This window comes from Apium graveolens, chromosome 4, assembly GCF_009905375.1.
Source record: "Apium graveolens cultivar Ventura chromosome 4, ASM990537v1, whole genome shotgun sequence".
Taxonomy (NCBI): domain Eukaryota; kingdom Viridiplantae; phylum Streptophyta; class Magnoliopsida; order Apiales; family Apiaceae; genus Apium; species Apium graveolens.
In genome coordinates, this window is record NC_133650.1 from 83520342 (window position 1) to 83533183 (window position 12842).

General features: G+C 30.9%; 1 protein-coding gene across 1 annotated transcript; it reads right to left on the minus strand.

The window, feature by feature from the left end:
* Positions 1 to 3872: 3872 nt before the first annotated feature.
* On the minus strand, positions 3873 to 8990 carry LOC141718127 (V-type proton ATPase subunit d2). The gene is made up of 10 exons (XM_074520498.1): positions 8616 to 8990; positions 7433 to 7553; positions 6341 to 6448; positions 6160 to 6262; positions 5160 to 5240; positions 4963 to 5048; positions 4820 to 4879; positions 4694 to 4742; positions 4450 to 4584; positions 3873 to 4315 (listed from the first exon to the last, which is right to left on the minus strand). The coding sequence occupies exons 1-10, from the start codon at positions 8794 to 8796 to the stop codon at positions 4184 to 4186; spliced, it is 1056 nt and encodes a 351-aa protein (XP_074376599.1). The 5' UTR covers positions 8797 to 8990; the 3' UTR covers positions 3873 to 4183.
* Positions 8991 to 12842: the final 3852 nt, after the last annotated feature.

Here is a 12842-nt window from a genome sequence, read left to right on the forward strand (position 1 = left end):
ATTAGAGGTTGGTTGAGAGGGTCTCAATGTGTCTAAATAGAAATCTATTGTTTGCTCTGAACAGTCAATTGCAATAAGATGACAGGTAATTGGTGAAGCTAAGTTAAGCAGTTGGCTTTACAGTTTACACACAACCTAAACTTTGTCAACCAAAGAAGTTTACAGATACTCGCTGCTTAGTTGCTTGCATATATAATTAACCTTATTAATTCCAACTCATTCATTCTCAAGGGCCTAAATTCGATCACCTCTGCAATGACCTCCGGCCATTCTGAATAGAGAATTATTTAATATATGACAAATATTCACTGCATGTTACACATGCTCAACGCCAACTCATTTATCCCCAAGAACTTGGATCTCAATCTAATTAGTTGACAAATTCTCTGTGATATTTGCTTGCAACACACACATGAACTCGTTTATTCTCAAGAACCTATATCTGATTATCTGTGTAACACTAATTCAATGTAAACAAAGAATTGTATTCCAACTCTATAGGTGCTCTGACCCTGGCTTTGCTAACTACCATCGGTCATTATCAGAAATCCGTATTTAGATATAACAGTGGGAGTGTGAAAGAAGGTACCGACTAATCAGTACTGATATAATTGCTGATACAAATTTTGACAATTACTTGTCACCTAAAAAGATTTCTAAATTTTGCAAAACATGTTTTGTGATGCTAAATATTTAGCCTATTTCTCAACAAACTCTGTTGTTTGTATCCATTGATGTCAAAATGTCTCTTTTTGTCTTTCCAAATCACATTTTTCTTTTCTTTTAAAGAATCTTTCCGGTCTATCTAATTCAACAGTCTCAACATCATAGCTTAGGACACCATAAATTTCATTTCCGTCTTCAACCAAGATCGCCTCACAGATTGAGGTTTAGTTTGTTCACAAATGTATGATCGTATCAAGCTAGAGGCCAAAGAGCTAAATGTTATTTTAATTTCTAAATCTAACAGACTTTGAGGATTTTATAATTATTGGTTTTTTTTTCTCTCAAACACTACAAAAGAGTAAAAAGTTGATATCCCACTAAAATTAAGAATACCCAATACAACAGTCTACTACAGCACTTCTGCAAGATTTTATTACTTGAAAAATTAAATACACAATTTAGTTAAAAAAATATTGCGGCAAAGTTATTTTTAGACATCACACCATAATTTGTATTCAAACTTACAGTGTCATTAATAAGGAATCTTACAATTCTCTCTGCATAACAAACACTAAAATACAGATTTTTTCTTAAAAAGAAATGATAATTATGCATATTTAAAAGAGCTGCCCACATTGCAGGTTGAACAATTTGTTTCTGGAAACTTGCAACAATTAGTACTGCCTTAGAATATATTTTCAGCAACAATATGCCTCAAAAGTTGGTTTAGAAATATTGATGAAACAGCTAAAATATAAAGACAACACTGGCATGCACCTCGACTCCTGGTTCTGAGCCACACTCAGATATCTGTATCAGTTTTCAGATTTCCTGTTACCCTAACCTCATGTATGGAAAATATACGGCCTACTTGAACTTCAGCGCACAAAGGATTCACAAATCAAGAATGCAAACAAAAATAGGCTTCTAAATTCATAAAACGCCTTCAGCTGTTTCTGATTTCGTCTTCAGAACATACATACATACATACACAAATTAGCGCAGTTTCACAAAGTACAAACCTGTTGCTCAAATGATAAGCAGAGTCCTTTCACCTCTCCTTCATAAGAAAATTGTCAAGGATCTGACACTCTCTATATGATCACTTGGCAAAAATGGACTCATAAGGAGGATATTTTCTATGACACCACGAACCTACAACAAGAGAGTAAAGAGAATGTGTGCCATTAACTTATATTATTACTCATGAAGTAACAGATAATAATTGAATAGATGTGATATGGAACCTCAAAATAGGCATACCTGATCAATATCCTCTCTTAGCAACAAATTCTTCATGACCATATGGGTAACTATTCAGAGAAGTCAAACATACAAGGAGAATTTACTTTGATCAGTAAATCTACAATATTTTTTAAAATATCAACGTACTGAAGTAATATATGTGTTAATTTATTAAAGCAAGCCACCTTGCCAAAAATAGGTGTAAAGTATAGCCACTAATTTGTAAATCTCGAAGTAGGGCATTCTTTTAAAAATCAGTTAAAAATTTTGCCACTCAGTTACAAATTTCAAACTACAAGTCCACAACTAACATTAAAACTCAGTTGAAACTTTAAGCACCAAAATGCAACTGCCTCTTACTATATTTCAGATTCTCCTGATGCATTATCTGAGCTCGTAGGAAACTAGTTGACTTCATGGTTAGGCCTTGCATGATAGATTATCGTGCAGAATATACAAGATAACAACATAATTGAATATATTGAACCAAATCAGTGTTACTCGCCATTATGTCTCCAGTTACCCCTAGAAATGAACTAATTATTCAACGGGTTAAATATCAAATGGTCACTCAACTGAAGTTCATATATCAGTTTAATCATTAAAGTTAACGGGGTATCATTTGAATCACTAAAATTATAATAAATATCATACATATACCTCAAAATATGTACTCGAGAATTAAAATTTATTTTATGGAGTTCTATATATATTTTTTTGAATCCTATTACAACCAAATGAAAATGTATGAATTCTAGTATTTTCTATAATATAATAAGATTTTTTAAAATTTATCTACTATTTATTTTTAATTTTGTAGTCATTTGCTTTATTTAAATAAAAATAATTAGTAGATAAATTTTTAAAAATCTCAAAAAATCATGTAAAATACTATGAATTCATAACTTTTCATTTGGTTGTAATAATATTTAAAAAAAATATTTAGAACTCCATAAAATAAATTTTAATTCTCGAGCACATATTTTGAGGTATCTGTTTGATATTTATTATTACTTTAGTGATCCAAATGATACCCCGTTAAGTTTAATGATTAAACGATATATGACCTTGAGTTGAGTGACCACTTTGATATTTAACCCGAATAGAATTCGCAGCAATACTTATGAGATAAACCAATCATATATATACTCGAAGACAGATACATCATTACAGGTTCTGCTGATAGAAGCTCAGCTTACAGGTTTTACAAAGGAGATCACATGTCACTATGTCAGACATCCTTTTGTTTTGTTATTAAAGCATGGTTAGTAGCCATAGATCAACACTCTGTATGAGAAAAACAAGAAAGAGCATACACAATGTTACTCGCTGGAACAGAAACAATTTTTGCTTCTTATAACACTTTTGCAATATATTTTCTCACAACTTTTAACCTGCCCCAGGATATCTGTATCATTCATAGATTTGGTAACTGAACTATTACTCTTTATTACTCTTTTCAGTCTAAAAATTCTCGAGATACAGCTAGCATTGTTGGCCGAAGCTTTTGGTCTGAAGATAAACATGTTGATGCTAGATTAAGAACCAAAATAATATCTTCTTCCTGTTCATTTGTTGGACGGGGAAGGCGTGAGTCCAGCAATTCAAGTAAAATATTTCTTTGAGCGGACTGGAAGGACTTCAAAGTTGACAGAAAATCGATTCAAACCCTAAAGGAGCTGACTCTGGGACTATATAACATTGGGTATGAAAGAAGCTACTGATGTCCGATAGATATTTTGGCAATTAATTGTCTCCTAAATGAGAAACAATGTCATCTAGTAAAAAAAAATGTTGCACTGCATGTTTTGCTATACTCCATATCTAATTAATTAGTCAACTAAGTGTTTAGATCATGAAATTCCAACCCGTTAGCTAGTTTAAATTATCATGATCCAAACGGCCCCAAAGTACTCCTATAATGTTTGTATCGACAAATACAAAAATGTATAATGTCTGTATTCTTTGAAAACTGATATATGCAATTTATTCCATATATATTGCAAAGTTATTTTATACATCACAGATAATTTGTGTTCAAACATCAAACTTACATCAACCATTAACAAGGAAATCTAATGTTCTCGCCCGATAACCAATACTAGAATACACATTTTTTTCAATTAAAAGAAGCTTATTGGAGAGCTGCCCACACTGCGGGGTTGTGAACAATTTGTTTCTGGCAACTTGCAACTATCAAAAGACTGCCTTGGAATACATTTACAGCAAAGAATTTGCCTCAAAAGTTGGTTCCGAAATACTGATAAAGCGACTAAAATATGAAGACAACACTATCATGCACCCTGGACTTCTGGTTCTGAGCCACACACTCAGATATCCACATTAGGTTTCGAATCTCCTGCTCCCTTAACCTCATATATGCGAAAAATACCGCATAATGGAACTGCAGAGCACAAAGGATTCATATTTACGCATAAATCAAGAATGCAACAATAATTTCTAAAAACATAAAAAGCATCAGCTACTTTTGATTGGTCTTCACAACACACAATTTGGCACAGTTTCACAAGTACAAACCTGTTGCTCAAATGATAAGCAGAGTCTCTTCACCTCCTCTTCATAAAAAGCTTTGTCTAGCATCTGACTCTCTCCATAAGATAACTTGGCAAAAATGGATTGGTAAGGAGGGTATTTTTCCATCACACCACGAACCTACAACAAGAGAGCAAAGAATATATGAGCCGTTAACTTTAATTATTACCCATCAAGTAAAAGATAACAATCAGATAGATTTTGACATTGAAACTCAATATAGGCATACCTGATCAATATCTTCACAGACAGCAAGTTCTTCATGACCATATGGGTAACTATAGAAAATGTAGAGAAGTCAAACATGCATCTAGGATCTAGGTTAATATTAAATTAATCATTACCAAGAGCTTACAGTAAGCCAAAGCTAGAGTACAACTTTCTCCGGTCATCTCGAGTAAGCTCAGTGCCGATACTGCAGAGAAGTACAAACCCGTATAAGACTTTTAAAAAATTGAAAAGTTAGAAAATAAATATACAAATATGAGATCCAAAAACCTGTTTATGGTGATGTTAACAGCTCTTCTGTCAGCCTCAAACGCAAGAAGGTCGGACATGATTTCTGCTGTAGCACCACCCAATTTCTATTTTCATAGGATACATAGAAATAAGTTTAGCACGAAAGGAGAGAATCTGAATAATGAATTACACAAACAACTCGGGCAAGAAACCTACAAGTCACCATCTATTCTCACCTGGCAAAACCTGTAGAAATCTTCAAGGTATGCCTTATATAGAGTGTTTCTCATTATTTCAATGTTCATATCATCCAAGTCCTGTGAACAAAAATTACAAAAGCTTATTGCATTAAGAAGAATCATAAAACAATTAAGATTAATTGTTTTTTCTAATTTTAAGTTTTTAGATTGGTATCAAACCCACTATTTAACCTTTTTAACTCAATAAACTGATAAAATTATAAAAGTATAGAAGCTTTAATCAAGAGTTCCTTTAAGTGCCTAACATTGCATATTATAAACATGAATGTTGCTATTAATATAATCATTATTATAATTTATGAGGCAACAAATCCTATTTTATAAAAGCTTCATTTTAAATCCTAAGCTAAAAAATTTAGTTCCAACACAATCTTTAATAAGAATGCTTTTCAGGCCAACAGACCCACTATTAACAGATACAGGAAGTATGCCAATGGAAACATGTATGTGTACTTCCAAAGAAAATCAAAATTTAATTATCAAAACCAAACCTTTCTTTGCCTTGTTATGTATAGAAATATATTGGATAATATTCACGTTAACATATAACAAGTTTTTCTGAAAGCAAATAACATAAACTATTTAGACTATATGTTCTGGAATAGAAATAAATCTGGTTCTAAAAATAAATATGTACATATCTTATTTTGATTTACTACTATATGTTCTTACAAACCGATAATTAATATACCAAAAACATAAAAATATACAAAAAAATGAGAATTGTAAAAACAGGTTCCAAGGCAGTTTTTTCAGCTATTGTTAATATATGACTGGAGAAATGTCTACAATCTAATTAAGCTATGTAAAGTGTTATATTGTAGATTTAAGGATTGATTGTAGGCTATTTATTTTTGCATTCCACCTAAGGTTACTGTAAATTAAGGACAGTATGTAGCATATAGAGATTACCCCATTTTAAATTCATACAAAAAGACTAAGAGGTTAATCAAACTGAAAGTTCACCGATCAGTACCTCAGAGGTGATACACTCAGAGAAGTATGGAGCTAGAGGGGTGTCGACAAGCACAAGCCTATAAAGCTCTCGCATGTTTTGAGCTACTGCCAGGGTTGCAATGCTGAAGGAAGGACGAGCAACAAAAACTTTAATTCTCAGACACTTCTGGAAAATCACAAATCATGATGGGTAGGTTTACCTGTCAAACATGCCCAATGGATGGCATTTCTCTAGCAGTTCTTGAACATCTCTCTCATGCAAGGTCCCAGTGACAATTAGCACAACATTGTCAATCATGTGGCCATATCTGGATCACACAAACAACTATTAGATTTAAAATCATAAGTGAGCTCTAAGGCTCTAACTATTTTTAAAAGTTTTCCTTCCTCTCTCTCAATTCTCCAGGCAACAGGAAGCCTCCGGTATAGAGTTTTAAGACTCAACTTCTTTAATCTTGAATTAAATTAATTTGCAAATCAAACTAATTACTTAACCGGCTTATCTGCTTCAACTTAATCTTAGTGTACAAAGAAAATGAGCAAGGGTCATAGTCTAATTTTGTTGTAATAATGGTACAAAATTCTGTTTGTCCAAGACTTTGGGAAGAAGCACGCAATTTGATAAGGTTTGGAAACCTATTCAAAATTCAGAATCAATAAGACAAAATGTGCTGTCAAAGATAATAGTAGCACTCTGTTCTGGGTAATGAAGCATTAAGATTTAAATCATACATCGAACACTAAATAATAGGGACACATGCAATGTTTTATTATCATAACATGATCACTTGAGGACTTCAAGTACATTATCTGTAATTCTGTATTTCCATTATTTATCCATTAATTAATGAATTTGACAAGCTAAACTTACGTTGAGAAAAAGTTTGACCAGAAAATGACTCTTAATCTCCGATATTTACTTTATACAGATACGTAAACATTACATCTTACAAAGCAGTGATATGTTGTTGTCATTATAAAAACCATTGTTGTCATGGCGCTCGACCAGTACCGATTAGTCGACTAGTCGAAAATTCGCAAGTCACAAAGCTCTTGGAAGCAGTGATCCGTTTTATCATTATAAAAATTTAAAACTAAAATCGGCCTGAACTAGCCTTTTAATTTATTAAATCACATTGTAATTTCATAGTGATCTTAAACAGTCCCCATTCAAGTGTCGGTGTTTTGATAAATTCTTTATAAACCAAAACAAATCATGTGATTTTCGATCTACCTTACTCTTTAAAATATATAAGGAATAAATTATTTCAAAAGAGATGGATTACACGTACGTAATGTACTCCAAGAAAGTTGACAAAGGCTCTGTAGCTTGGCATAGCATGTGTTTGTACTCATCAACCAGTTTGAGAGTACATTTCTCCACAATGGTAGTAGTATGCAATGGGGACGGTTCTGCAAAATCATACATAATAAAACAAGAAGTCATTGTACAGGCTTCTTTAACAAAATTTCTTCAAACTTGAAAATCTCATATATTTCTGCAAGTGGAAAAAAAACGCATCATAGCATGTAAATATATAGGTAAGCTAGGAATATTGCAATGCTCACGTCATTCCAAATTTTCAAGTAGTAATAAACTTAATCACATCAAGCTTATATAAATGCATATCGGAATTAGTTTGTTGATCTAAAGAGCATTTTAAAAAAGCAAGAAAAAAGGATCACTAGCGGCCTCAAGTTTGATCTTCACTACCAAAGTAGATAGTTTCTAAAATTGTACTACTCAAAGGCCAAAAGGTAACAAAATCAACTCATCTCAATCAATTTACGATTCAACTGATTGTCAAACCTATTTGGCTCATACAATTTCACCTGATAAAAAAACCAATCATCCTTAGTCTCATTTCAAAACTAAACACGCCTGTCTATAAATCATGTTAGCATTACGCATATATGTATGTAGGTAGCATAGTTTTTTACAAAAATTATATCAATTAACAGCTTTAAATTGCAGAGTCCTGTCAATAGAAAAAAACAAAATCTTTATATAAGGTAATGACGGTAAATCTACACCGATTCCAGATGCTACGAGAAAAGCTTACTGTCATGGCCGGACAATTGCGCTTGAGGGGGAGAGATAAGGATAACAAAGATAAAGCGTAGTAGGAAGATTTCTTCAGACTCTAACTAACTGTAAAGTGATCTATCTAGAGTTACTGTAACATGCTTCAGTATGCATATCCATATAGATTAGTAACGATATAAATAGCAACTCAGTACATGAAAATGAAATGATAATTAGTAAAAATAGTTATAATCAAACTCTCACTTACTGTAATTTATCGAAACGAATCAACTCTACCGTGATACAGTCTAATTATCACCGAAATAAATCCATACGTATATAAATCATCGTTTAACGATTACGCAATTAAGTATGCAATTAAGTACACAAGTAGCTCAGCAAATACAATTTGTTAACAATATAATTGAATTAAAAAGAAAAGGACTAACCGTTTTGAAGATAAGGACCGTACTCAGTGGCAGAGAGATGCATCTTGATATCATCTAGGGTTTCGCACTGGCAGAGATTGTTGTAATCAGCGGCGGTGAGTAAACCAGATCTGTGTCCTCTTACGATCGCTTCTAGATATCCTCCATGGATGTTGAACGTCATTGCTTCGAACCCATACATTGTTTTTGTGTGATTGGGAACGAGTGATTTACAGATCTGTAGAGAGAATTGGAGAGAGATCGAGATCTCACAAAACCCCCTTATATCTGATGATAATAATATTATTAATATTTTTTTAATAATTGGAAGAGGAAAGGGGATATAAAAATGCAGGGTCACAAATTAGAGATGCCGAGCGGAGTGAGTGATTGATCAGGTTACAGGTAGTTACTTTCAAAACTAGTCCGCGTATTACCTTGGAGAAGCGTTAGGGAAAGTGAAACTCGGGATTATTCGACAGTCATCCTTGTAGTGATTAATAGGATAATTGGTGATTAATTGAATTAATTAATTAGAGTATTAATTGAAAATAATTAATTTAATAAATAATTATAAATAATTTTATTTAAATGTCACTAACTTTCTATAAAATTTTACAAAAAAAATACATATCATTTATTCAATATTGATATTTAAATGATAAAATTAATAAAAAAAATCATCATTATTAGTTCATAATTGATATTTAAGTGGTTTATATTAATTAATTACTATTGACTACTCACAAGCAGTGTTGTAAAAAGCGCAAATCGGACATAAGCGTTGAGGTCACCTTCTAGCGCTTAAGGACGCTTAAGCGGTTTTAAAAGCAGGCCATTAGTCGGATTATTAATAAATATATATATATGTATATATATTAAAAATACTGAATATTTTTTTGAATAAAGAGATAACATCCATATATTAAAATAAATCAATAAAATGATCTTTCACAAAATCATAATTAACTAAAAAAAATACAAGTAACATTTAAAAATATTAAATTACACCTCTTTAAAAAGTAATATTTTTCTTTTTCTAATTATTTTTTAATCCCCATTCAATTTCGTCAAAAACCGTTTAAATGGTCAAAATTCGCTTAAAACCGCTTAAACCCGCTTAAACTTTATTAAACGCTTAATTATCCGATTTTACACTAATCCAACCGTTTTTACATCCGATTCTGCTTAAGCCCCCGCTTAAGCGTCTGCTTAATGCGTTTTTCACAACACTGCTCACAAGTCACTACTTGGAAATTATAAAATTAATATATATAAATTTGTGTTATGAGCTGCTAATCTAATTTAGTAGCCTTCCTGATCGTCATCAAACACGTCATCAAACACAAATTCATCATTATTATTTATTAAATGTTAAATATTAATTATTATTTTCAAAAAACTTCAATTTTTCTTTAAAAATATATTTTTTTATTAATTTCCAACTTTGACCGATTCGACCGATTTTTGACCCGAATCGACGGATTTTTCCCGAACTGTCCGAATTTTGATCGATTATTTGAAAAACCGTACTTTGATCTGATTAACGATTAATCGAGACGGAAACCGTCCGAACTCCGATTAATCGACCGATTTTTAGAACGCTACTTACGAGTATTAGTTAAATAGTTAATTAAGACGTCTTTTGCATCAGCCTTTCTCAATTAATGTTCCGTTTATTTTTATCCTTTTTTGTATTTCTCATATAATTTTCGTTATTCTGAAATTATGAATAGTAAAAAACTATAATAAAATAAGAAGTTTAAAAAGTCATTTTTTCGTTAAATATGTTTACTCCATATCATAAAATTATACTCTCTCTCATTTCTTCCTATTTGTTTGTGACCTCTCTTTCATTTCTTTATATTCCAAAAATTACCTAAAATAGTAGACTTTTATAATATATAAATTGACCACATCTGCATTTACTAATTTCCTCCAATAAACTCACTTTATACATTATTAACTAGTCCCGCCATTTTACTCACTTTTCTCTAAGTTACACTTTTTCTTAATTTTCGTGTCCAAATTCAATATAATTGGGTGGGATGGAATAAGTATTATTTATTAGTCAATAATGAATGTAATATTTTTTTTATTTAATAATATAAAAATTTGAGAAAATATATTAATAGATACATGTCTTTGTATTATTTCATTTGAAAAAGGTAAAAGAAAATTTTTAGTAAAATATAATATACTGAGTTAATGTTAGGAAAAAAAGGAGAAATGGTGTTAAAAAAATTAGGAAAATATCAATATAGTAAGTTGAATTAAAGAGAGCGGAGAAGTTTTAAGAAAATTTTATGATAATAAGTTAATTTAAATAATCTTAGGAAGATATTGTAGAAATCTTAGGAGACTATTACGAAAGATGATAAATTATAGATGTTTGTCTTTGTAATATTTTATAAGCTAAAAACAAAAAGATAATTTATTAGAAAAATATAATATAGTAAATTGATTTTAGGAAAAACAAAAAGTACAGGAGAATATCAAGATGGTATGTTTATTGAAAAAGAATGTAGAAGTTTTAGAAGAATATTATGATGGTAAGTTGATTTCAAGAATCTTAATGGAAGAAGGAGAATATTACGAATGGAAGATGTCGTAGATATTTTAGGAGAATATTACGAATGATGATAATATATCTAGGAGAATATAAGGTAATTGTAGTTTTTTAATTTTTATTAACTCAAAAAATTGGAAAAATTAGAAAAATAGAATTATACGATCTGAGATGCTCCACCTAAATGTTCCCATCTTCTCCTTTATATAAGTATAGTGATATTGATGATTGATGATTAACTGTTTTACTATTTTTTTTTCCATCAATCAACAACAAAATTCGATTTTAACTTAATAATAATAATTATAATTTATGGCCACAATAATAAGCATACTACTATAAATCTATATCAACGTCAATATACTCTTAATCACGATTATTTAAAATTCTCTATTTCGTTCATTTTTTGAGTAAAACAAATAAAATTTAGCCATGTTTCGATATATTTCGCATTAAAAGCTAATTATTAATTCATGTATTATTCAAATATGGTTGTTTTATCAAAATATGAATGACGTTCACAAGGATTGCTATATCTGACGATCGTCTTAGCTATTGTATCAATTTATTTTTGAGAATTTGTCAAAAATACTAAAATTATATTAATTTATTACAAAAATACTATCTTGTCTAAATTCTTGCATATTTACTATTTTTTTGAAAACGGTAGATTTTAAATTGTAATTTTATCATTTATGTTCTGTTACTATTAAAACATGTTATTCCCTAACAATACAACAACAGAATTACAAAAGGGGGGTTGAATGAAATTATGACTTCTTTTTGCTTTTTTGAAAAATTCTTTCTTAAATACCTTAGGAATTTTAGGTTGGAATCCTTGGTTTGGTATACTCTTCCATAGAACTTTAGTCCATTTAACAACTTTTGAAATCTATTGAAAGTATCATTCAAGGACTTACCATCTTCAAAATGGAAGTGTTCATATTGTTGTATGAGAAGTTGCATCTTATTTTCTCTAACTTGCTTAGTTCCCTCACATAGCACTTGAACTTGATCCCAAAATTCCTTAACAATCTTGCAGTTTATGACATTGTTAAACATGTCTTGATCAAGACTGTAACACCCCATTCTTTAAATAAAAAGAGATATTACTTAAAATCCATAAACCTGCAAACAGAGCACTAATGTATTTCTAAACAATAATTAAACAGTTTAAAATCTCCAAAATAATATTAAATCTCCAAACTGTCTAAACCAATAATATAAATATTGAAATCTCTAAATAAATAATTAAATCTAGATACTGATAAAGTCTGAAATTCTAAACAATAAATAGGGTAGCTCTCCATCGCACAGTCCCAGATCCCCCTAAGCACCTGGCAGAAAAAGAATACGGCATGAGCCAAACGCCCAGTACGGATTTGGAATACAATTTATAAGACAAGAGATCGGAAATAAATAATTAGCAATTTATAATAAAACAACAATTTTAAAAATAAGTAAGGCTGAAGCAACGAGGGTTAGGATATGTCATACCGAGATCAGAACAGATACAAATACACACATCATAGGGTACCTAATGTGTGCAACAGAATGGATAACGTGTACGGCATATATAACGTCACCATAAATCAAATCACAAATCAAACTCTGGGTGCACCCACGTATCCTGAACAAATATCAAATGCGCAAAAGCTCTTCCCAAGAGCTAACAGAAG